This window comes from Argiope bruennichi, chromosome 10 (assembly GCF_947563725.1).
Source record: "Argiope bruennichi chromosome 10, qqArgBrue1.1, whole genome shotgun sequence".
NCBI lineage: Eukaryota > Metazoa > Arthropoda > Arachnida > Araneae > Araneidae > Argiope > Argiope bruennichi.
This window is the reverse complement of record NC_079160.1, coordinates 51,009,934-51,037,707: the sequence shown is the minus strand read 5'-3', so window position 1 is coordinate 51,037,707 and position 27,774 is coordinate 51,009,934. Positions and strand designations below refer to the sequence as shown.

Here is a 27,774-nt window from a genome sequence, read left to right as displayed (position 1 = left end):
CGTCCGTGGGCAATTCCGCAGATAAAGAGTTAAGCAATCTGGTTGATAAGCTTTTGAGAGGCTGACCATTTATAAATAAGTGCATTTTGAAGTGACCAGACAGTGAAAGTGTTTTCGAAAACATTTTTTATATTACTTAGTAAACGGTTATATGATCCGCGTTGTTTCAGATTGGATCATTTCACAACTGAAGAACTGATTCACGCATGTGAAATTTTGCTGTTTTTAGTTTGGGTGTTGAAGTTGCCGTACGGATTTTTTTTAAACCAAACTTACTGAGTACAATTTTGGTTCACTTGTTGCTAGCAGCCACAGTCGGACCACGTGTGGAATATTCAATTTCTAGCGTGATGGCAGTCAATGGATGAAAAACTACAGACTGTGCGATCAGAAAAGTGATAAATGATGAATTTGACGAATACAATTGCTGTAAGTACTTCTTTTGTATTATTACTTTTCATATACAAAAAGAAAGTATATGATTGGCAAGCAATTAGAATTCGAGATTTTGACGAATCTCCGCATTTCAGACCGCCCTAAATTAGAAAAATGAATTTTTAGGCAATTTATTACTTCATCTGTGACTACAATGACTCGAAAATGCTTTGAACTCGGCAAGTGAAATTTGGAATATGGATACCAACGGGACATATACATCCCACTGACCTTTTAAAATCAGCTTAAATAGTTCTAAGTAAATTCGCTTTTTCTGGGGGGAGAGCATATTTGGCCATCTTGTATTTGCCACGGGGAGGGGGGGGGGTTAAAAACATTTGAAAAAATCGAATAGATTTGTCTAATACAGAAGCTATTATCTTCATTTTCTATGCGATTGCAAAGAAAAAGATTTTACAAATTTGGTAATCAAAGAGTTAAGACCAAATTTATAGATTTCTGTTAAATTTTAAATGAAATCTATTAGGAGGAAGTATGTAAATTTGGTTATTTGAGTACAAGTGAATATGACAAGTAAAAAATGTAAAAAAGCTATGTAGATAAAATTTGGTACACAAGTTTAACATTTAAACTGTGGATTCTTATTAAATTTTTAACTAAATCAGTCAAAGAATTGATCATCGTCAATCTATACTTTAGCATACCTGAATGGTTAGTAAAAGTGATGACTTAAATCAATGAAATGCGATATATAATCTTGTACTGTAGTTTTGTATCAAATTTTGGTTTATGTTTGACGGAGAAAAAGATCTCAAAAATGTATATTCTCACAAGTATTTTCAGAAAAAGTACTGGATTCAGACCAAAGATCTATCGTTTTAATATATCTATTGTTTTCCAATGCTGTCTTTAGTAAGATTTACAATTTTGCAATGAGGGGAAAGGGGCTGGAAAAGCTATTTTATTGAAGAGTATACGAGACAGTTTCGAGGCGATCATTCCCTCAGGTGTTTAATCTTTAATTCTAAGTAGCCATCTTCTGGACCAACGGTCTCTTGATTAGGCCTTCGTTTCGGTATTCGACAGTCAATAATATCTTTGCATGATATAGATTGAACGCCAGCCAATCAAAGAATTTGGACTTGATATTTATAGGATTAAAAAATTGTTATGTTTTTAATAGGAAACATACCATAAATTTCCATGAATCCATGGATTCAATGATATGCTTTAGGCGACAAAAACTAATTGACGTCAATACAAGTAAAAATGCAGTATATTTACCAACAAGAAATCTTAATCAGAACAAAAAATTGAATATTATATAACTACTTCATGATTTGTATTATTTTATTCTAATGATAAATACTTATGATCAATCTATCCTGCCTTATCTAGTCCATCTTACTATGATGTGCTGCGGCTAAAAACTACAAATTTTTTACGGAAACAGGTTTTATACAGAAACAAAAATCATAACATAATACTTTCTATACAGACTTCAATAATATAAATATATAATTACATTATTTATCTGCACTTATAAAGCTATAATTAATCGTAAAAAGTTTCATTATTGTATTTTATTCTATTTCTTGAGTACAAATATGTATACTCTAAATGTTAAGTTGGAAAATATCATGTCATGAACATAAAAAGAAACCAATGGTGTGGCAAGCTAGGGTGATACGCGAATCCCTGTCTTATTTGAAGCATGCATTTTTTAAATCATTCAAGCAATGAGCTGAAGGTTTAGTTCAGTTTTGTTATGTTTTCTATTTTGAAGTATTTGAAAATTATTTTAAGACTATTCTGGTAACCAAGAAGTGTGGTCAGATTGTGAGAGTATGATCTAAGCTGGCACAAACCTCCTAAAATTCCAAACCACACCAACGGCAGAACTTTTGGCTCACAATATCAAACCTGTCCTTCACATGCCCCCCCCCCACTCCAGATACGTTAAATCTGACAAAGAGTTGGTTGTTTATATGTTTACGTATTCATATGCTTGCGGGCAAGATAAAGAAATGAAATTTTATTCAAGAATTAAATGGTATTAAGCATTATGGCATAAATTAAATGACTAACATTATGGCATGAATTACGTGACATTTAGCATTATGGCATGAATTAAATGACATTTAACATTATGGCATGAATTAAATGACATTTAACATTATGGCATGAATTAAATGACATTTAACATTATGGCATGAATTAAGTGACATTTAGCATTATGGCATGAATTACGTGACATTTAGCAAATAGTTTCATTATTAAGGTATTCTACTAGGTTGTAAAAATGCTTTTTCAATAAAAATTCGATTTTTTTTTTTATGATTTGAAAATAAAGTTCAAACTTCGTATATTCTAGAAAAGTCTTTGTTTTTAATATCTGTGAGGTAAAACTATAGATACAGTAGTTTCAATAATACACAACAAATAAAAATGAAATCGAAAATAGTGGTATTTTTAACCAAAAACTAATGATTTTATTTTTACCGTAAAACTCTCCAAAATAATATTTGATATATTTATATTCTCTATCAACTAAGTCATAGTTTGCTTATTTTTGGCATTTCTGTTATAAAAGCGTGAAGACTACATTTGTTAACAGCGCATTTAGATGAATTAAACTATAGGCACAATATTTAAATGCTTTTTTTGAAGAATGAATATTTTAGAGTGATTCATTCACGGAAAACACGATATCTCAAAAACAATTCAATAACATTTCATGAAATTTAATATGCATGCATCCAAAATCTTTGAGAATGTGACTTTGAGAATAGACAGCGGATTTTAAGATAGCTTCATTTAGACATGTTTTACAGACACTTCAAGTTCAAAACATAAGCAAAATTTGACAAAAAAATCATTAACGGCAACTTCAAATGCTTATAAAACTTTTATTTATTAAAATAATTTCAATCGTTTACATGTTGCATTTTATGTAGTTTAAGCTATATATAGATGACATAAAAAGTAAATATTCCCATTATTTTTTTTAACTTACTCTGTTTTTCCTAACATTGAAAATTTTGCTGAATTTTGTTTAAATAAGCAGTTTCTTTTTCAAAACCTAAAGGCAATGAGTGTATTTTTTTTTCTTCTAATAGTGACCTTTCACGCCTGTTTTAGCTATTTGGTACAATGAAAGATGTTTATGTGCCATTTTTAAAAAATTCGTCTCCGAACCTTACCTTAAAATAATACCTTACATAATACCTTAAAATAATAGTTATGTAACAAATGCTTGCAATGGTCAAAGAAAAGAGTTTCAGAATTCGTGGTTGATTGACTTTGCTTTAAGAAGCAATACCATACATTGGAAGCACTCAAGAAAATTGAGAAGACGAGACCGTCTTTGTTTGTTCGTCTTTTACTTATTTTTTTAATAAATATAATAATTATGCAACATATGTTCGCAAATGCTCAAATAAAAGAGTTTCAAAATTCGTGTCAATTGACTCCACTTCAAAAAGCTAAATCCAATACCATATAGTGGAAGTATACAAGAAAATTGAGAATAGAACACTTTCATTGTTTGATTTTTCTTTAGATTTCAAGATTTTTCTTAATTTTTTTTTTACTGAATATACATAAAGAAAGTATTGAAATTAGCAAACAATTCGAATTCGAGATTTTGACGAATCTCCACTTTCTGAATTGGAAAAGTAAGTTTTGGGCATTTTATCTGTATCTGTAAACACGATGACCCCAAAATACTTTCAACTCGATGAATGAAATTTGGTATATGGTCTTTTTTAGTTCGGTTTTAATTTTCAATAAAAATGTGTCGGTGATTTTTGGAAAATCAACGAATTAAAATATGGGATTATAAAATTTTCATTTTCTACTTGAAACATGACACTTTTATTAATTTTTGTTTGGTTTGGTTTGGTTTTATGGCGCAAGGACCAGATTTGGTTTTTAATTCTTCATTGTTAATAAAATTGTTAAATAAATTTAATAAATTTATTATTATTACACTTTTATTAAAATGAGTACTTTTAACAATCATATGCTACTTGCTGTCCTTTACGCTTTCACCATAATTTTCCGCACTCATTAAAAACATCCCTTTATCTTTCCGGATTTAAAACTGATTTAGTACTTTAATTTCCTCGATTTTTTTTTTTCTTTTTTTTTTTTTGTACTTTGAAACGCGTCACTGGGCACTTCCGCCGATAAGAAAATGAAATTGCTGAATTCTGAATTCCGTCGAATAAAAACATTTCATTAGTTTAACATTTGTAACGTTTGATTTTTAGTCACAATAAGACTTTTCGCGGAAGGATTAAAAGCTCCCTTTCCAAGATTACCCCTTTATAATATTTAGAATGAAATAAAATTCCAAGAATGAAGACGTAACTTTTTAAGACCCTGGCAGCTTACGAATGCATTTTAAATTGCCGAGAAATTGGGAATATTTTTGATAGTTTTTTGATTTTTTGTTAGCTGATTATTTCAGATTTGATCATTTCGCATCTCTACTGGCAATGTACAGATAAGAATTCTTGTTTATATTCTTAGTCTAAGTTGCCGATGTAGCCGCACCGATGAATCTCGTCGAAAAACTGAACTTACTGGTAGCTGTTTTGGTTCACTTCAGAGCTTACTGCGTTGCAACAACTGTTCCATTAGAGTGTGGAATATTCCAGTTCATGTGTGATGACGGGCAATGCATAAAAAACTACAAACTGTGCGATGGACAAAAGGATTGCATCGACGAATCTGACGAACTGTTCTGTAGTAAGTATTTCTGTTCCATTATTTTTAATACTCTACTTAAAGGCATCATTTTTCAAGCATAGATTGTCTCGTAAAAATTCTTGGAATTGGTTATTGGAGGATTCCAGCATCCAAATCCTATTCCATCGAAGTTCCAACACATTTGTGGACGTGGGGAGCATTAATTCTGATTTATAAGGTTTGAAAACCTTGCCCTGGAATAGCGTAGAAGTCTAAAAAAAGAAGTATCGTTCTTGTCCTCAGATGGGGATCTGAAATTTCGAGAGCCCTCTTAAGACACTGTATACGGGCAACGAGATTTCTCGTTTTTAGCAAGTCGAGCGTTGTAGTCGAATCACGAGATATCTCGTTCTCATGTTGTTGTTTTTTTTCGGCTGAGTCGATGCATGACCATCCAGATACAAATGTTTTTATTTTTACCTTACCAGGATAACGACGCCTTAAACATTCTTATGACAAATGATTAGCAAAATAACTGAATGTCGATGTTCCAAGCATGTGGAAACAATCAAACAGTATAGCCAGTACGTCGGTAGATTTGTGCAGATCGTTTACCGTACGTTATAAAGTATTTTTTTTATTGTACATTTTGTTATTTGAAAGTTCGTGTTTTAATTTGTAAGGAAACAGCTTATTCAGTGTATAAAGACCCCAATCATGGGATGCTCCAAATTGCATTTTCGACATTCATCGCTTTTTTTTTTTTTTTTTTTTTTTTTTGTTTAATTTGAAGAAATCTGCTGCTGAAGCCCAACAACACTTTTAGAAACTTATGGTGATGCTACTCCGACATATCCCAATTGTCGATTTTGGTTTCATCGATTTAAGAGTGGTGATTTCGATGACAATGACCTGTCTGGAGGACAAAAAAAATTCGAAGACAATTACAAGACTTATTGGACGAAAATGGCAAAATGTTGCAGAAAATATTTTGATTGATATATATTATATCAATTTTTCCCAATAAATGCCTTTTTAAAGTGAAAAAAAATAATCAAAATAATTGCAAGCACCTAATAATTAAATAAATTTAAATTCACTCTGTGCTTGCATAGAAATTTAGATATTGAGGTATTTAGTATGGAAATATCCTCGCCATCTGCTCACGACTTAACACTAATTTTGTACAAAGTGGGATGTTCATCATAGTAAATCATTGTTATCTACTAAGTGAACCCTTTATTCATCTTAGCACAACCAATTACTAAGTATTCTCATTAATATGTCATTACTCTATTCACCTGTCCAGAGATTAAGAGCCTTGAGTTCAAGAGCTCTGTCACATTCCCTTCAAGTCGGTAAATATTAAATCAAACTACGCTGAGATAATAATGATAAAAGTTTAATTTAAATGTTTAATTATCTTAATACAGACTCTATAAACAGCAATGCCAAATTCTTATCCTTGGCGACGAAGGATCGCTAGCTCAAACCGCCTTTGTGCCAAAGACTTGCGTTGAAATCCGATCTGATGCTTTAGATTTAACAGCAGGTTTTTAATAATATTTAATAGTCGGTAATAATAGGTTTCTTTAATAACAGGTAATAATTTTTTAGGTTAGATTTAATAAAACTTGTTTGACCTTTCATTTCATTATGCTACGGAATGCATCCTCCAAATCTCTTGGCATATGAAAAAATGGTACTTAGGAATTATCTCGTCAACGCTCGCGAAAATGCGCCAATCCTTTGGCGCCATCATAATTAACTCGCGTAGTCAAGGGTTACACAGTAATTTGCGGTTATTGGCTTAAAGCTACCTTTTGGCGATAATATCGGTTTTGGCGAAAATGGTCAACGGGATAATCCCAAAGTACCGAAAAATCCATCACCAAGCCATGAAAAAGAATGACTGAAAAGAGTCGCCAGCAAATTCGCAATTATGTAAACTTGACAATTTTCTACACTTGAACATGATGAGCATCTCTAATTTTTAAAAATCAAAAACAAATTGGTTCTTGAAAATAAGTAACGGTTGCAAAAAATTAAAATAACGTTAATTCAGCAAGACTTTTCTATCGAATTAGAAAACTCTCAATAGTTTGGTTTGTAAAAGTGTGCCGGTGGGAGCAATTTTTTTTCTAAGAAATAATTATCTGATAGTCATGAAATTTCTCTCACTTACCATGCTTTAAATTGTATAAGGGGGCAAAATTTGAACAAGGAAAAAAATACAGAAAATTTACTGCAATTTACAGTTGTTTGTTAATTTCATAACATTTATTTTTTTTCAGTTCCAGAAAATGAAACTCTTGTACCGTGTAGCAAAGATTATTTCCGATGTGTCGATATAAAACGCTGCATTTCATATGTTCGAAGTCGTTGCAATGGAGTACCCGATTGCTACGATGGTTCTGACGAGCTGAATTGCCGTAAGAGTTATTTTTATTCACATAAAAATGTCAATTTTACATAAAAACACCTATCTTTAACCTTTCATAACATATTGTATCAAATTTTATACATGATATATTTTTCATGTTAATAATTAATCCATTTTTTTGCCTCTTATAACATTTCTAATCATATAGAGTGTATAAAAGACTAGATAATAATTGTCTGTTCCATTTTCATAGAAAATGGAACGAAACGTGTAAAGATAATAAATAAGAAGCTACTTTAACCTCTTCATTCTGTGGACAGCTATCTTTCCAATAGACCGATCTTATAGGAAAAAAAAAGATTTCCATGGGTCGCCTATTTGTCATTTGTTCTTAGAGCATGACGATTTCGGGTACAAGATTGTTTCGACATAATGTGCGTATGGAGAAGGGGGTGAGCATTCTGTAATAATCCGAGAAATTAACTGCTGGTGGCTGATTAATGAATGCACATAACATTGTCACATATACCCTGTTTACACTGCTTAGTTTTTGGCATCCGGGTGGCTGGCTGTGACTAAAATTTCTTTGTTCCTATAATAAATGCATGAGAAGGGTTGAATTCTTAAATAGTTTTTTTTTTTAGTTCGACATCACACGAAAATAAGTTTTAAAAAATGGTATTTTGGATAGTTTTTAATAATTTTCTTTTTCTGACTATTGTAACTATTTGGATTTTATGTCAGAGTAACTAAATCCAATGGAAATAAAGAAAAGATGTCCGGCATATTGTGTTTGTGGTAAATCCGAGTAGAGGAAGCAAAGATCTTTCGTCTGTGCAAATAAATCCAAAGAAAGTTGTTGACTTTGGTTATTTGTATCTAATGAAGTGAACAAGATCATAATTACATGCAAGTTCACTTGGCATCATCAGTTGCTTGTTCACTTGCATATAATGAAATGAACAAAATCGTCATTAGATGCAAGTTTACTTGACATAATCAGATACTTGTTCACTTTGCATCATTAGACGCCTTGTTCACTTTGCATCATTAGACGCCTTGTTCACTTTGCATCATTAGACGACATGTTCACTTTGCATCATTAGACGACATGTTCACATTGCATCATTAGACGACATGTCCACTTTGCATCATTAGACGACATGTTCACTTTGCATCATTAGACGACATGTTCACTTTGCATCATTAGACGCCTTGTTCACTTTGCATCATTAGACGACTTGTTCACTTTGCATCATTAGACGACTTGTTCACTTTGCATCATTAGACGACTTGTTCACTTTGCATCATTAGACGACTTGTTCACTTTGCATCATTAGACGACTTGTTCACTTTGCAACTAATGACGTGAACTGCATAGAAAATATCGGAGATCGCCAGCATCTTACGAGCCATCTTGTGAGAACCGTACAAGTGGATTGGATGGTTTCTGACAACAGACAATGGAATAAATAACGCAAATGCGAGAAATTATTATTAATTAAATGTGAAAAATGTTTTTTTTTGTTTCAACAATAACATCAATTGTTTTAAATCATTTCATGCGTGAATATTTTAATATTAGTATATCAAAGTTTGTACACATTGTATCAAATTCAACACAAGAGGAGATATGTGCACACTGTATCAAATATGATACTTTCATTATATTCGATTTAATAATTTCTCAATTCCGTTTTTTTTGTGTGTGTATATCTTATTAAGTATTATATGCGACTTTCCATGCCAAAAGCAGTTTTTTTTTAATTTGAAATTTCAATAATCGTGTATTTGAAGGGCTAAACAGTGGGACTTGATTCCAAATGTACAATTAGCGAAAAACAAAAGTTCTACAGGACGATCAATGATTTCAGTAACTTTATATTATATATGATATTTTAGTGTGTGTGTACGTATGTATATTATATATATATATATATATATATATATATATATATATATATATATACACACACACACACACACACACACACACACAATGAAATAGCATCTAGTCCATTTACATATTAAAAACTTTTTTTAATTCTTACTAAACCATCTTATATATTTCAGAATGAGAAAATCTCATTTCACAAAAATCAAAATATGTATCAAAAATACATTGTATCGAAATTGAAAATTCAATCATTGAATTGAAAATTTATCCTGTTAAGATACTGGTCACAAAATGAAGAAGATTCAACTGGTACAGATTTTTTTTTTCGAAGCTGCATTTTACCTCAAACACTTTAAAATTTCGAAGTAAAACTAAATTGGAAAGAATCTGAAATATGACAGAACTGCTTTGAATGAAAAAAAAATCCTTCTTATTACTATTTCTTCAATTAGATTAAATTTTCCTTTTGAAAAATTTGGAATTTATGTGGATATCGAGAATTTATATTCAAGAGAAAAATATTGTTTTTATATTCTAAAATAGAATCAAAAATTCAAATAAATTTATAAACTCGTTTTATAATAATAAAAAATATAACTAATATTTAAACATTTTTTAGAACAATTTATTGTTTTAATATTATAATTTGAAGTAGTTCAATATTTTTTATCATGAAATAAAAACATGTTAAATCTTAATAAATGTTTTAATGCCAAAATCTCATTTAGTGGAATGTTTTAAATCGTCAGATACGACTAACAGTAATGACATGAAACGGCTACATTTTTACTTAATATAAAATAATTATATCTTATCTAAGGTTTGGATCTCATTTCTGTGAATGTTTTAAATCATCAATTTTATTTAATGGGGTGATATTAAAATTTTATCTTATTATTTTCGAAATAGTTCATTAAATGCATTTTTCCAAGTTACAGTTTTAAAAAGTATATTACATAAATTAAATTTTTACTCGTGATCTGGGCGTCCTGGATTCGAGTTCCGGTTCGCGCATGGTTGTTCTTCCTCAGTTCTATCTGTGAGTTGTGTGAATGTGCCCTCCTGTAAAAAGGGGTTGCGCAAGCGAATGAGTGATGCGTGAATGGCAAAGTCGTACTCTTGGCCCTAGATGGCGCTACTAAAAACAAGAGACGCTCCCTATCGGCTTAAATCGCTGTCTTCGTTACAGCGGGCTTGTCCATAGGCAAGTGCCATAAGAAACAATAACAACATAAATTAAATTTATTCATTTTTATCTTGAATGTGTCACACAAAACGATTATTCCTATTCAAATTTCCATGTTTTCAAAATAACGAGTACATTTCAATCATTACAGCTGTTTAAATGTGTAGAAATTTTATCCTATTGTTTTCGAAATGGTTTATTAAAACCTTTTTTTTTTTTTTTTCAAAATTACATTACATAAATAAATTTTAAGTTAAAATTTATTCATTTTTATTTTGAATAATTCATACAGAATCATGATTCCTATTGAAATTGCTATTTCTTCAAAATAATGAGTCAATTTCAATCCCCGCAGCTGTTTCCATGTGTAGAAAAGGCGCCGAGTTCGAGTGTTTGTGGAGTAAACAATGCATTCCCCTCTCAAAGCGCTGCGATGGTCAAGCTGATTGTGAGGATGAATCGGATGAGAGAAATTGTAAGTATCACTCGTTAAATTGTTTCACAACGATAATTTCATTATCTAACGTGAATCATAGATAATTTCATTACCTAACGTGAATCATGGATAATTTCATTACCTAACGTGAATCATAAATAATTTCATTACCTAACGTGAATCATAAATAATTTCATTGCCTAACGTGAATCATGGATAATTTCCTTACCTAACGTGAATCATGGATAATTTCCTTACCTAACGTGAATCATGGATAATTTCCTTACCTAACGTGAATCATGGATAATTTCATTACCTAACGTGAATCATGGATAATTTCATTACCTAACGTGAATCATAAATAATTTCATTACCTAACGTGAATCATAAATAATTTCATTGCCTAACGTGAATCATAAATAATTTCATTGCCTAACGTGAATCATGGATAATTTCCTTACCTAACGTGAATCATGGATAATTTCCTTACCTAACGTGAATCATGGATAATTTCATTACCTAACGTGAATCATGGATAATTTCATTGCCTAACGTGAATCATAAATAATTTCATTGCCTAACGTGAATCATAAATAATTTCATTGCCTAACGTGAATCATAAATAATTTCATTACCTAACGTGAATCATAAATAATTTCATTACCTAACGTGAATCATAAATAATTTCATTACCTAACGTGAATCATAAATAATTTCATTACCTAACGTGAATCATAAATAATTTCATTATATAACGTGAATCATAAATAATTTCATTATATAACGTGAATCATAAATAATTTCATTATATAACGTGAATCATAAATAATTTCATTATATAACGTGAATCATAAATAATTTCATTATATAACGTGAATCATAAATAATTTCATTATATAACGTGAATCATAAATAATTTCATTATATAACGTGAATCATAAATAATTTCATTATATAACGTGAATCATAGATACTCGCATATATTGCAAAATTTGTCTGGAAAAGACTTCAAAATGAAAGTTTTGCTTTCATTTTGTTCAGAACTTGTACTTTCATTTCGAATCAGACTTAAAAGCAAATAATTAAGAATATTTATATGATATTTAAATATACAGACATTAATCTACATTATAAGATTTTATTTAAACTTAACAAATTTTTAGAAATTGTGCAAAAAAAAAAAATGAAAATTTAAGAAATGAAAATTTAATAATTTAAAAACAATTACAAAAAGGTTGATTTTTTTTTTTTAATTTTAAGTGTAAAGTAAATCTTACAATGGAAATTTGCAAATAATATTGTAGAGAATTTGAGAGAATAAAAAAAACGTTTGCAGAATTTTACAATATTTGAAATAATTAATAATAAATTTTACCGTATTAATAAAATTTTTTGTCTTTAAAATATTTTTTATTTTTTTTATTTTCGAATATTTTCATGGTGAAGCAAAAACCATAATGTTTCAATTTTATACTTTATATGCTTCACTATAAGAATTGAAATATGCATTTAAGAAAATTAAAAATTATATAATTTTTATTATTAAATATATAATTATATCATTAATTATATAATTATATTATTAATTATATAATTATATTATTAATTATATAATTATATTATTAATTATGTAATTATATTATTAGTTATATAATTATAATCATATAATTAACAATTCAGCATACTGGATATGTTGTTTAATATCTTAGAAATGCTTGGTATCTTTGTTAATTGATTCGCCAAAAACCGCAAATGGAATAATATAAAAGTAAAAAATTATAAAGAAATGACCAAAGAGTAAGGAAAAACTATCGGAAGCGATTTCTCCAAAACTTACCCTCTGTTAATAGGTGTTATCCCATAGATTGCCTTGCATGGCGTAAGCATTTCACAATAGCAAATTATCAACCTATGGCGTGAATTCAGCATTTTTAAGTATTCTATCTTGCAATCCTTGGCGAGTTTTTTTTGGCGATTTATCCCTAATAGCGGCAAATAGTATCCGAAAATCGAAATGGTGCTTTAGATGCATTTTTCTCCCAACCCGATTGAAACCAAAATTTGTCACGAAACTACAATAGTAACCATAAAATCACATACCAAATTTGACATATTTACTGAGTGAGTCACTGAGTACTTCAGTTATCGCTTTTACATTCTTCTGGAAGCACAACAGACGTTGTTAGATTTGGCCCAAAATATCATATGCATCTACACTATAAATGTAAAATCTGTATACCGAAATTTATAAAGGTTGCCCAAATGAAAAGCGGATAAGTTGAATGAAAAGAATACCTTTATTGGAAATCAAAAGAAATTGCCATGGGTGTTGTAATATAGGTACCATCGTTTAAGTAGCGGGTCTGCTGTAGATGCCTTTGCTGTAGAAAGATAATGGTTGATTCTTGAAAAAGTCCTGCACGGATTCCTTCATTTACTCGTTCCTTCATTTAGTTCCCTATAATACTTTTTTAAGTGGCCCAAAGATGTGGAAATCACAAGGTGACAAATCCGGATTGTATGGCAGGAGTTCCAACATTTTCCAACGGAATTTTTTTAAGGTCATTTGGGTTTTATAGGAGACACGTGTGGGTGGGCATTGTCATGAAGAAGGATCACTTGTTGTGTGAGAAGGCCTGGCAGTTTGCTTTTGATTGCTTTCCGTAGTTTCGTCAGAGCACTACAATGATAGTGTCCTCTTAGGGCAGGAAATCAGTCAAGAGTGGTCCAGGAAATCGAAGAATCAGAAATCCGAGCGTTGTTCCGATCTGGACGCCTCCATATATAGCACGAATTTACTTTCGATGAATTTCTCTAATACGAACAGTTTTCATTGTTGAAACGCCGCATGAAGTGCTCACCTTCTGCCACCCTTTATATCGCTGTTCTGTGGCGTTGCTATAGCTGCAGTCATTCTGACGCAATCGCAGATGTCCACTTTTCATCTGGGCAACCCTAATATTTATTTATCTCTCTTCGTTTTATAGATATGGTGTCAACTTATATTTAAACAGCCGGATAGACAAACTTCTTCTGCACGAATTTTGCTCAAATTTGATAGAAATCCACAATATTAATATAAAGACCGTAAACCAAATGTCATCCATATAGCTCAAAGCATTTAAAATTTATCTTTGACACAGACAAACGTTCGAAGAAACACAAACATTTTCCATCTTATTAACAAACATTTGAACAGCCCGACAAATTTCCTCTAAATAGATTTGACAGAAATTTAAACCCCATATCAAATTTCATTCTTATTGTTCAAAAGAGTTTTGGAGTTTTCTTTGTTACAAAGTGGCAAATGGACAAACAGACATTTTTCCTTCCTTTTTTTTTTTTTTTTTTTTTTTTTTGTACTCAAGGTGGTATCAAACGTGGAGAATCGTCGAAGTTTCGAGTTCGAATTTTTTGGCTAATATCTCTATACTCTATATATAAGAGAATAAAAACAACACATAATATATTTATTCTGAAGTTTTCGATGAACGGAAATTAAACATGCGATTACACGTATGTAGAAACAATGGAAGTGGTTAAAATTTCATAGAAAGAACTGTCGCAAGTATTGCATAAAAATATTTCCAAAAAAATAATCATAATTCAGGAAATGAAACTGCACTACTACTGAATCGCTATCATTTAAATTTTTTTTCCCGCTTTGAGTTTCAGAGAGTGTAAAAATCACTTTTGTATGAGAGAATGGAAGGAAGTTATGAGCATTTACATTATTTTTGAATAATTAAATTTTTTTAAACTTGCTTCGATTTACACGACTATTTGCCGATACAGAGGTCTGCTCCGGAGAGTTTTAACGCATACACACATTTTACTTTATTATTTGTAGAAATTATTCAAAAATTGGCATTTTGAATGTTGCATCATTCATGTCATTCGAGCTGAACATATCAATGTACATCGAAGTAGATTCTACATATATTCATGCTCACTGTAATCTTAACCTAAAAGTCAGATAATTAGAGATAGCTTTTGAAACTGCTCAAGTTGACATTATGAATGTTCAGTAAATATCATAATCTAAATCTGTTAATAGACATTTAGTAGACGATTTATTTTCAGACATTTTATAACTGCTACTATTTTTATTTCAGTTAAAATATTATTAAAAGGTAAAAGAAAACAATTTTTTCTTTGATAAACATATTCTATTAATATTATTTCGTTTATTTTTTGTGTAATAGCTGATGATCCATTGTAAACCTTTTGGAATCTGGCAATGGTTTGTAATATATGCAGCTCGGTTGAAAGAATAAACAAGCCGATAGAATTCTAAAATACTTTGAGTATTATTTTAGTTTTTAAGAATTTAAATGCTCTGCAAGCTATAGTTTGAAGTTTAAGAAACGGGTAGTTTCCTAGAAAGTATGCAAAAATGAATCTCTACTGTATCAGTAATCAACATACTGCTAAAACAATTAAAGTATCAAACTTTTTATATTCTCTTGGTTCTGTTGATCGTATTCATTAAATTTTCCAAACTCATTAAAATTTTAAACAGAAAAGGCTTCCACTTTTCTGTTTCTAAAACTGAGATATGAAGCTTTAAAAATCTTTATTTTAGAAAATTAGAAAGCTTTCAATATTACTTCTTTATACGATTTCGGATTATTTCAAGTTTACTAATGATGATAAACTGCAAGTCTATAATTTCAATGATCAGATCACACACTAAAACTAAATAATCTATAGTTTTTGAGATTATTTTAATTACTACAGAGACAGACAGTTCAAAAGACATTCCTTCCTTTCACGAATTATACGCAGATTTTTTTTTATTTTTTTACAAATCTACATTCCTAGACACAAAACAAAAAATAAATAAATCCAACTGGATTAGTCTCCCTAAAACTTTCTCATATACACTCTAATAAAGATGTTTTCCCAGAAAAGGCCTTGCATGAAATTGGCGTACAATAGCTATGAAATATTAACTTTTGGCATGAGTTTAGCATTTTTACAGAATCTATCGTGTCGTCCTTGGCGAATTATTTTACGTTTAATCCCTGGCATGCATTAATAGTATCCAAAAATCTGATTTGTGTTTTAGACACAAATTTCTCAATCGATTGAAACAAAAAATTGACTGAACTATACTTATAGTCATAAAATCCCATATCAAATATGATCTATTTAAATCATTACAGTTTTGCGTCATTGCTTTTATATGTTTCTGAAAGTACAGTCCGGCAGACAGTCAATCCCTTGTTGGATTAATCTCAGAATTTAATCGATATCTACACTATAGATATTAAATCCGTGAACCGAATTTTATCTATCTAGCTCTCTTTGTTTTGTAGTTATCGTATTAACTTATATTCGAACAGCATGACAGATGGATTTCCTCTGAACAGCTTTAACTTATAATTTGATAGAAATTTACAAATTTGGTTTAAATACAGTATACCAAATTTAAACTTTCTAGCTCCAAGCTTTTATTATTATTATTATTTTAGTTATCTTTGTCAGACAGACAGACGAACATTTTCCAGTTGTGTTTTTTTTTCACTCTGTGAGGTCTGAAACGTAAAGATTCGTCAAAATCTTGAGTTCGAATTTTTTGACGATTACTATATTTGCTCTAAACGAGAAAGTAACAATTCTAGATACAAAATTGCCCTATTTACCTCTTAAGTTTCACGTTTTCGAACTGGTGGCTTATTTTCAATTGACGAATTTGTTCCGAAATGGGAGAGAAATCTATCATTTTGAAATTGAGGTTGCATAACGAGCTTCATCTATCTTATCTACAGCGCAATTAGGATATCATTATCCATATATAGACCCAATTACGGTGTTTTCAAGTTTAGTAATATCTAAAACTGAAAGATTCGTCACAATCTCGAGATCGACTCTTTGGATAATTATTGAACTTTTCTTTCTAAAAGTAGATGTCTTATCTGTCTTAGCTAGCTTAAAAAATAATGTAAGTATTCGAAACTAAAAGAAATAACTCTAAGCTTCACTGTGCGATATCCATAGGGTTATTTGATTTTCTTAGGTGGAAAACATCGATGGATTTTTTCAGCCAGTCACTTCCCGTGCCAAGACTTCATAAGCATTCCTCGAATATGGCATTGTGATGGCGAAAACGATTGCGGCGACAATTCTGATGAAGAAAATTGCGGTAAGAACTGCACTGGCTTATAATTTTTATGGTAAAAATCATGACAGAAAATGATGGAATCTTGGACAATGTTTTTATAATGGAAGAAATAATTAAAAAATAAATCAATGATTAAAAGCAAAAATAACATTCCTAAAATAAAAAGGAAGCAGTCCTGTGAGTTTTCGTAATTTTTTTTATGCTGGTGACTTTAAATTCGCTTATCCAATCATAAAAGAAAAATCGGAAAGGATAACTTTCTACGATTTCTAGGAAATGCCAATCCTGCGCTTTAACAAACATAGACACAACATCTCGAGAATGCTTTGTAATTAATCGATTTTGTGCCAAAATTCGGATATAAATTTAATTTTCTGAGATGTTAAGAATTGTTATTAGTAAGAAATAATTATTAAAAAAAATTGAAATCGGCTATCGTAAATTTCAAGTTATTAAATGGAAACATTATTATTTTTTAAATCATAACTTTTTTAAATTTATTAAACAGTTTAAACCAGTATGTAACAAGTTATCAGATTACGCATGCGCAGATATTTAGAAAATCGATGATATTTTTCATCTGAAAATCGATCGGGGTTTAGAATGATCACGTGACTATTGTATTGCCCAATTGTTAATTTTTAGAAAAGAGGGTCCCCCCAATCTCAAAATCTTTGGCGTAATGCAAAATCAAATTGCCGCCAAAATCTTCAAAATTGAATGTGTCTTGTTCTTCCAAAATATGGGCTTATTTTATGTACAAATTTGCTAGAAACTTTTTAAATTACGATTTTTTTCCCCGATTGGCAGCATAATCACTTTAAACGCCATAACTTGCAAACGGTTTGAACAGTATTGCTATGAACCACATCTTCCACTCTTTTCGTTCGGCAGATGACACAGAGTGAATTTATCCTACTTACTTCTGTATGCAATTTTTTTTTGTTCTTAATCTTTACATAAATTACATGCAACATATCGTCGATGAATTACACCATATCAGTATATATGCACAGCAAAAAGTTTAGATTTAAAAATATATATTTTATTTATTTTGTTTATTGTAATATATTGTAAACCTAAGCGCAGCAATTAGAATAACTGTTCAGTAAAATACGATTGGAATGAATAAAGAAATGAAAAAGAACTGCATTTCATTTTTATATCTAAATATTTTATAAATATATCGATTCATTGCATTTCATAAAAAATAGTATTCGAAGTTAAGAGTGATGATTAGGAATTAAAAATTACAAAAATCTTCCCAAATATTCTTGATTTACTTTGGTGCCAAGTGGTTCTTAAGAGGGACACCTCGTAATGGAGGATGAGACGTTTCCAATATGGCGGTTGGTTCTCGCTACCCTTGTGGGCACACGAAAAGGTGGGGGCTTGGCTCCTCTCATCGATGACGAGACGTACTTCCTCAGGGAAGGGTTGTACCGTGGCCGGTGATGGTTTTTAGGACAGATTTCAGATTTTTCCGTGTACCTTCCGGTGGATCGGAGTAGTCAGTTTGTGATTTGGTGAGAAGTGGAAATAGGAAGCTATTGTCTAATTCTGATAAAAGAAAAGATTATAAATTATATATTTTTCCTTTTTAATTAATTTTAATCATTTGTTGTTGATGAATTAGTATTGGCTAAAAGAAGGGTAATTTCTTGTAACTTCCAACAAGATGTTCTTGATTTCTTTTAGTTAAATGTAAGGGAAGAAAAATGTTAACTTGTGATTTGCTTTTAAGTTGTCGATGAAGCAATAGCAAGTAAAACTCGTCCTCGTTGTATCGTTTTTATACAGTAATATTTCATTTCTTAATGGTTACAGTTATGAAATGTTTATTTTTGTGTTGTTGATAATAATAGTTGTCAGAGTATTATTTAAAAATAATCTACGAATTTGGATTCCATACATGTGGTACAATCTGGTAGTAAATATTTAAAAAGTTTATTCCAATATCATAAATTTTAACATTATAATGAATTATAATTTAAATTTAAAGAGCAAATGGAGAATTTAAATTATAAATTATAATTTAAATTTAAAGAGAAGAGTAAAATTAAAAATTTACCTTTTAAAACAATAACAAAAATGTATGGTTAAAAAGTATTTATTAAATTTAAAAAAAAATAGATGCCGGTTTTACTGTTGATAAAATCAAAATATCGCAATAATTATGTATAACAAATTGTTTATTTTTCTCTATGTAAATGAAATATAGATATAACAAATGAATATTTTAGTCAGCAGAGTTTTTTTTAACTTCCTCTATTCAAATCAATCTTTTATTGATCTTTCCGGTGACGCTTATTCACCACCAATTTCCGCCACGACACTTCCAGAAGGAAAGAAAAAGTCATGCCCGAACAACTACTGCATGCAAAATGCAAGCTGCATGTTCATCAAAGGTCAATACTATTGTAAGTAAGTAGAAATGGAATCATTTTCATGAAAACGCAATAAGTAAAATACATACCATCGCATAGATATTTATATTATATCATCTTTAAATTTAAAAAATATTGGCTTATCAATTGCACTTAGTTTCATAGAATCATTCATCTGGTTTTTATTCCTTTTTTTCTTTCACAATTAATTTAAATGTTGTTTATTTGAATAGCATTCACAGTGTTTTAATCACATTTTATTTTACTATTTAACTGCATTTATGGTTTGCATGTTTTTGCTAGTATTAAAAGTTTAAGTTACTTTACTTTTAACATTATTACTCTTTTATATCGTAATATTCGCGCCTACCAGCATCCACTCGCATAAAATTACCTAAAAAGATTGCTTTATTTTATAGTAATTGCAGTTGCTTTTATTTGCATGATCTACAATTTTCACATATTTAACACTTTAAAATTTTTAATTCCGCTGTTTCCATATCTTATGTAGGGTTTTCTTTATAGCCGTTTTCTCAACTACAGATCATTAAATAACATTTTATTTCACCTGATACGTTTAACAGTTTTTACTGAAAAATACATGGTTTAACACAGTGGCTTCTAATACATGCTTTATAAAACAAATAAAGGATTATTTCCTTTTAATTTTTCATTTTCTAACTGCAGAATTTTATTTTTACCTGTTTCTAACTTTACAGTAACTCGAATTCAAGCATTTTTATTTTTTTTTAAAATATTACTACGGTATTAACAGAGCGAAAAATGCTAAGATTAGGTTTCTTTGAATAATTAAGCTGCTGTTGTAATTAAATAAATAAAAGTAAATTTGGGAATCGGGGTTCCTCAAATAATGTAATTACAAAATAAGAACCAAATAAAAATGTTGAATCAAAAATTTAAGTGTAACCAGAAATATTCTTTAAAAATAAGTATTAAAAATAAATATAAGTATTTAAAAATAAGTACTAACTTCAGCTAACAAAACTTTGAAATATTCGGTACTGTGTTTACTGATAGTTCAAAACTCGGCGATCGTGTTGATTCAGCTGTTGCATTTAATAACGATGTCATTTCTAGGTAACTAAGCAAACGTTGTTCCGTTTTTATTAGGAGATTTTTTGAAATTTATATAATTTAATTTTAATAAGACTTCCATCGGAAGAAAAAAAAAGTGAATAATCTATACAGATTCCAAAAGTTCTGTTAAAGTAATTTTATATAAAATCCAGACACTCTTTGATTCTTAAAGCAATAAAATTATATTTTTAAATACTAAAGGGTAATTTTGACTTTTTATTCTGTTGGATTCTAGGAAACCTTGGTATTTCTGGGGAAAAAAAATCAAACTGATGCTATAACAAAAGCAGCAAGTCATAACACTGAGATGGTTGTTCCTTTTCTGGAGATGCCGTTATAAAGCAAAATTCACCCCTTATACGTCGATACTCCACCAACGTGCATAAGATTCACAGTTAAATAATACACTGAACTTCATCCAAACAATTTGTTGCTGGACTTAAAATTGACTGCCTTATGTTAATTGTCGACTGAGTGAGTGTCACACTAACAAGACTTCGCCTTGGTCACACATATTTCACCCATAGGCTCATACTTCAATCGGATCCAGCTCCAACACGCTCAAGATGCAATAAAATCTTCTTTTTCCGCCATATGTTATATGAATGCCCTAAATACCAATTGTTAAGGGTAAAATACTTCAGGAAGCATTACCTTAATTTGAGAGAAATGCTAAGCGAATCTTGCCTTACCATACTTATCATTTACTCATTACATTAGTTTTAAGCATTTTCTCATTAAATTTCACCTTTTTTTTAACTACTGATTTTTATATACTCTTCAATATTTTTAATTTCTTTTTCCTGAGTAATACTGGCAATTTTGCTATAAAAAACAATCACTATACGTCTTTGTTGAGATATAAATGAATCGCAAAAATATTTTCAAATCTCAAAGATATCAAAAAACGATAATTTTACATTTCTTGTGTGTTTCTGTTCCTTAATAATAACTTAATAATGACAATAATACGGATTTTGACCTATTAATGCTACCAATTTCATGATTTTCCTAACAGTCAATTATATTTTGAAGTGGAATCACAAGACAATAATTGCATACAAGCCTTGAACGGTGAAACTAAAAACATCATTAATCCGAAAATTTTGTAGTAATATTAATTAGATAAATTAATTGAGTTTGAATGTCAGGAACTTCTCAAAAGATCCAATATGTGAACTCAACAACGACACAATGTAAAAGTATGTTCTTTGATGTTACTTTTATGTGCAGACAACACTTAAATATGACGGAGTCATGGTTACAATGTCTACTTATAGAATATGAGTTAGAGAATATAGTTGCAATGAAATATCTTTTTATCCATTGCCATTTACAAAAAAAACTATAGGAATTGCTTTCTGAAAAGCCTCTGTTATACTTCAAACGACAAACATTGAGTGTCCATTTTAATAAAATATCTTTCATTTAAAAATAATAATGAGTGAATTATTCCTATTTGATTGTTAAATTTCTTTATAATTTAACTTTTTTACGGTTTTAGCTGTCCAACATCTTCCACGGGGAAAAAGTGCGAAAGGAGGATATCTGATGAAAGGGATTCAAACAACCTAGGAATAGTAATTGGCACAATTGTGGCAGTCATCACCCTATTCATAATCATAGCCTGTATATTTTTCTACTATTGTAAAAGGTAAATGTGGTTTGATGTGAAGGTTGACTTTTAGATACTGAACAAAATTAACAACTAACATAATATTTTATAATGGTTTTGGATATACATTTACCGGATGTAGAACTTATATATTTAAGCAGTGTAACTATTCTAGAGAAAAATTTAAAAGTGAAAAAATGTGAATGAGGTCAATGTTTCTGGTATTAAGTAAAATAACAATGCCTGACCATCTAAGAAAAAATCGTAGTACCTCATAGTGGAAATTAAATTAAAAAAATTATGCCAGATAGCAACAAAAATTTACTGATTTGAGTAAGAATAAAATTACTAAATCCCAATACCAAAATTATACTCCATTAATTATCAATACCAAAATGTTACTGTATTCGATATCCAATGGCACCCAATGGAGTAAACTTTTTGCTATTTGCCATTCAATGGAGTAAAATTTTTGCTATTTGCCATTCAATGGAGTAAACTTTTTGCTATTTGCCATTCAATGGAGTAAACTTTTTGCTGTTTGCCATTCAATGGAGTAAACTTTTTGCTATTTGCCATTCAATGGAGTAAACTTTTTGCTATTTGCCATTCAATGGAGTAAACTTTTTGCTATTTGCCATTCAATGGAGTAAAATTTTTGCTATTTGCCATTCAATGGAGTAAATTTTTGCTATTGCCATTCAATGAAGTAACGTTCTGCCATTGGATATCGAATGGAGTAACGTATTAACAATAGCAAAATATTGCTCCACTCGATGCCAGTAGCAAAATTATACTTCATCCAATACCCGTTTTAGTTACATAACGAATGTAGGAAGTCGATAATCAATTAACATCCGAAAGCATACACAAGTGAACAAGAAATTTATATATTAGAAAGAAACACTTTAGGGATAAACTTCTAGGATAATTTGAAAAATAGAAGGCATAAAATAATGCTCTCGATTTATGTCATGGCAATAATCACGAAATTTTGCCTGAAGTATTCACAGCTGTCTGAAATTTTTAGACATACATGGATGTAGATTGTCACTGTAGATTGTCGTATGAAATCACTGATGCTTTGCTATCAATTTTTTAACTGTTGCTTTTATGATGAAATCTCTAATTGACGAGATACACCCCTAAGAGGGCAATATTATTTCTAAAAATATTGTCAGGAATTATCTAAATTTAAAGCAGTTTGGCTCAGATAGGATTCGTCTATCTTTCATAAAATAAAATTGCAACTCACTTCCAGCACAAAAAGGTCAATCTGATATCCCGAATTTGATGTTGTTAATTGTCTTCTTGAAAAAAATATATTCACTTCGCTTTCTAGCCCCCTTTTCTTTCTTCTGCCCATTTTATAGTATATGTTGCGTCAAAAAGATTACAAACGTGTTTAAAACTCAGCACCTTTCTACAGTCACCAAGAAAGAGGTCGCTACTGTGCTTTCATTGAGTTTACGTGATCATCGATGTTTTAGACCGCCCCAAAATTGCTGAACTTGGCCGAGAATTTGAATTGATTTGCCTCGTAGTGACTTAAGTCTGTGTTCTTCGAGTTAATTTGAATATCAAATATTGGTAAATAACTACTGTAAATGAATTTCTCTTTATGCCGCCTTAAAGTCCATTCAATCCACGAACCCGGCCGAACCATGACAATATTATAAAATATATGAACACAAAAGAAATCCGGATTTTGGAGATTGAATCGGAAGAAATAGAAATGGTAGATGAAAGTAAAATCTCGTTGGAACAAGACCTAGGATTCATTAATATATTTATAAATTTTTAACCAATCTTAAGTAAGAAAAGGTTTGAAAACGAAACTAAAATGAAAACGAAACAAAAACAGTTTCGAAATCGCAACTAAAATTTATAACCTATTAAAACTAAAACCAAAAAAGAACTTCATAGTATTTAGAGAACGCAATTGCAGCTACTTCTAAAACACAGATGAATTGATACAAAAGTATTAGAATCAAGTTAATAGGAAAAACAAAAAATCAAATAAAAATTAAACCAAAAAATATTTTTATAATTTTTTTGGTTTAATTTTTATTTGATTTTTTGTTTTTCCTATTAACTTGATTCTAATACTTTTATAAATTTTTAACTATATTCATATTTGCTATTCAGGCATCGAATTTGCCTGGAATTATCTATCAAACAATACCTTCTGTATTTTTTATTTGTATAAAATGTCATTTGTAATAAAATGCAAAAATATATTTATGAAGTTAACTACCGTGTTCATCAGAAGGTGTAAATTAATAAATGGATATCTCTAAATGAAGCTATTGTCACGTAGGTTTTTTTGTGTGGAACTCAATGACACACACAAGTAGAGCTAAACCAATTTATTAACTCAACTGAGAATACAGTGACTGACAGATCTTCTGCTTTTATACTAGCAGGGAAAGTTCCAGAATACTTTTCTGGAGACAGTAAGAAAAGTCCAGAACACTTGTCTGGTAAACTAAGGAAAGGTCCAGAATCTTCTGGAACATGAAATAAAGGAAAACATAAAATCAAGGAATTAAATATTTACACAGACTGCGAGTCGGATTGTCTCTAGCGGGATTCGAACTTACGATCTCTTGATTAAGAGACCATTGCTATGACCAATCGGCCATGGAGAGTCGATTGCCTCTTTTCAATGAGGCAATATTTTAAAAAATACTATTCTGAGTAGCGTTGGTGAAAGCATATTTTCCAAATTAAGAAAGAGTAAACAAAACATTTCAACATAGACAAGCCTAAATTATTTAGCATCCATAGGATATTGAATATTTATAAAATATAAATAATAGAATATTTATAATATAAATAACAAAAATGTATTAATTTTTTGCATTTTTATGATGTTAAATGTGTTTTTTAATTATTATACTCTCATTTTTTTTCCAGGTGATCAGACAAGAAATCAACTACATCCATATCAGTAGTTGAAAATCAAATGGCAGTCGCTTCGTATTCTAAGGAATAAATGGATGAATGATTTCACAGATGTAAATGGAATTTGAAGTAGCGATAAAACTGAAAGGAAAGAATTTTACATTGTTTATAAAAGAGCATTTTTCAATATTGTGTATAAAATAAATTATTTTTTGTAAAACTTTTCAGTTTTTTTTTTTCGTCGTATGTTTAAAAGTCAACATGTAATTTAAAATTTTATATCCAATTAAAAGTTTACAATGAATTATGTATTACAGGGCCACACATTTATCTTGAAGTCAATTTTTCTTCTTCTGATTGACAATATAATACTTTGATACTTTCAAAACACAATTATCAGTTGATAGTTAATGGTTTATATACCGTAGATTAATATACCATTATAAATACATTTCGGTATTCATTAACATGTTTCATAATTTAATATTACAAATATCATGTAATCTTGATAGTGTTTTCTCAGATATACTATCGAGAGGCATCACTTTATTTCCCTCATTCAGAACTCAGGGGCGCAAAAAAAAAAAAAAGCCAGTTTAAGAATTATGAAACAATCTTGAAACCATAATGGAGGATGATCCTTACATTATAAATTGCATTGCACACTTAAAGCCCATCTAATAAACGGAAGCGATCTTATTATCAAATTTCAAGTCTCCAAAAATCGCCACTTTGAGATTAATATGAAATTCAAAATTTTGCCCATAAAACATTAAAAAGTGGTGGATTATATTTAAAAATGATATCCTTGTCAATAATTTAAGAGGCAGAAAGCTCATCTGTCTCTGAAAAGTGTTTCACAGTTATTTTAAACTGATGTGCCTTAGCAATCCAGATAAGTAATATTTTTTTATTGAGTTTATAATTAAATATCATTTTCATTGCAATTAATGTCTGATAATGGAATAATGTATTGGACTTATTATTATTATTACAGAATTTAGTACTTAATTTCCAGCCAATTAATTTAATTGACAAATCACATGACTTTTCTACTATCAACAATCTTTAAGCCTTATGTGAATAAAAGTAACGATAAATGTCCGAAATAAAATAGACATCTAATTAGGGGGTTAAAAGAATTCGCTGGTCAAGGAGTTAGGGTAAAACTATATTATCTAGTATAAACATGATCTTGATTATTATAGTGAGGTAGGAAATATATACAAGTACAAGTAAGGCAAATTTCTATAAGAACAAGATTATTAAATTGATTTTGGAAAATTGGGCGTTCTAAGGACAAGTTTTAAATATATTCAGAGATTCTGATATAGAGTGTGCAGTTCAGATAACAGCAAGTTTCCATAAAATGATGCCAAAAACACAGGATATGTTTAATGTAATATATTCAACTTGATAAGATAACAAAAGTTATACAACTTCTGATCATCCTGCTAACTTTGCATAAATCAAGAACTTCAAAAGGGACTTGATAATGTTTTGATTTAAAATGATTTTGACTATGATCAAAAAGATGCAGCTCGCAATCATATTGTGACGTAGATTCTTTAGTGTGGAACGCAATGACACACACAAGAAGTAGAACTAAACCAATTTATTAACTCAACTCTGAACTGAGAACCCAGTGACTGACAAATCTTCTGCTTTTATATTAGCAGGGAAAGTTCCAGAATACTTTTCTGGAGACAGTAAGAAAAGTCCAGAACACTTGTCTGGTAAACTAAAGAAATGTCCAGAATCTTCTGGAACATGAAATAAAGAGAAACATAAAATCAATTAAATTTTACACAAACTGTGAATCGCGGGATTCGAACACACAATCCCTAGATTATGAGATCAGTTCTATGACCATTCGACCATGGAGAGTCGACTGACTCTTTTCAATGCGGCATTATCATCACGTGAGAGACTAGATTTGAATTTCTATAAGTCAGATATAGAGTGCCAAATCACTGCAAATCGCTCATTTTATACCTCTCAATAATCTATGCCGAACTCACAACAGTTCACAAACAGAACACAAACTTTCCAATAATCCCATCAGATAGCCTCAGATGTGAGATTTCCGTTATGGTGCCCTATGAGTTCATCGTCGATGATGGGGTTTGAGACCAGATGGGGTTTCCTGCTCTTATTGGGGCTTATTAAACAGTGCTGAAAGTTATTTGTCGCTGCGGATCTATCATTCAGTTCACCTTCATCTCGAAAGCTAAGCCAGGTTCAGTATAATTTTGCACGGTTATCTTTTAGAAAAAACCATTATGAAATTATCTAAGAGCGACAAATTTGTGTACAACAATAAAATTTTAATTCATAAAACGAATTTCTTTTATGATCCAGCTTCTAATAAGCTGAATATTTAGTACAGCTTAATGTAAACAATTTCATTTATCCAGGAAAATCTTAGTAAATTCATTACTTCAACCAGTAATGCTAGACAATATTCGAAACAGTAAAACTCCTTTACTCGTTACAAAAAAAGAAATTTTTTATAACAAACTAAGATTGAAAAGTTCTGAATTTATTGGGAAAAAAGTCCTTTCTGGGGAAAAGGACGATATATTTAAATATTTATCCCTTTTGCTATCAAAAATATCATTATATATCTCGCTTACAACTTAGATAT

At 30.1% G+C, this 27,774-nt stretch overlaps 1 protein-coding gene across 2 annotated transcripts; it reads left to right on the top strand.

Moving 5' to 3' along the window:
• LOC129988817 (low-density lipoprotein receptor-related protein 4-like) lies at positions 1–25,347 on the top strand. 2 transcript variants are annotated; one of them, XR_008785687.1, is made up of 8 exons: positions 1–429; positions 4,933–5,151; positions 7,386–7,523; positions 10,913–11,032; positions 17,016–17,141; positions 19,463–19,540; positions 22,110–22,259; positions 25,140–25,347. XR_008785687.1 is itself a non-coding variant. In XM_056097088.1 (8 exons), the coding sequence occupies exons 2-8, from the start codon at positions 4,959–4,961 to the stop codon at positions 25,141–25,143; spliced, it is 813 nt and encodes a 270-aa protein (XP_055953063.1). In that variant the 5' UTR covers positions 3–429; positions 4,933–4,958; the 3' UTR covers positions 25,144–25,347. The 2 variants fall into 2 exon arrangements, 1 of the variants encoding a protein (XP_055953063.1); XM_056097088.1 differs by having other exon boundaries at positions 3–429; positions 19,463–19,544.
• Positions 25,348–27,774: the final 2,427 nt, after the last annotated feature.

Excerpts from the sequence above, each read along its gene's own strand:
- LOC129988817 (XM_056097088.1), top strand. The coding sequence starts at position 4,959 with ATGAATCTCGTCGAAAAACTGAACTTACTGGTAGCTGTTTTGGTTCAC. Across the intron at positions 11,033-17,015 it reads TGAATCGGATGAGAGAAATT|GTGGAAAACATCGATGGATT; the intron begins GTAAGTATCACT and ends TGATTTTCTTAG. Across the intron at positions 17,142-19,462 it reads TTCTGATGAAGAAAATTGCG|AAGGAAAGAAAAAGTCATGC; the intron begins GTAAGAACTGCA and ends CGACACTTCCAG.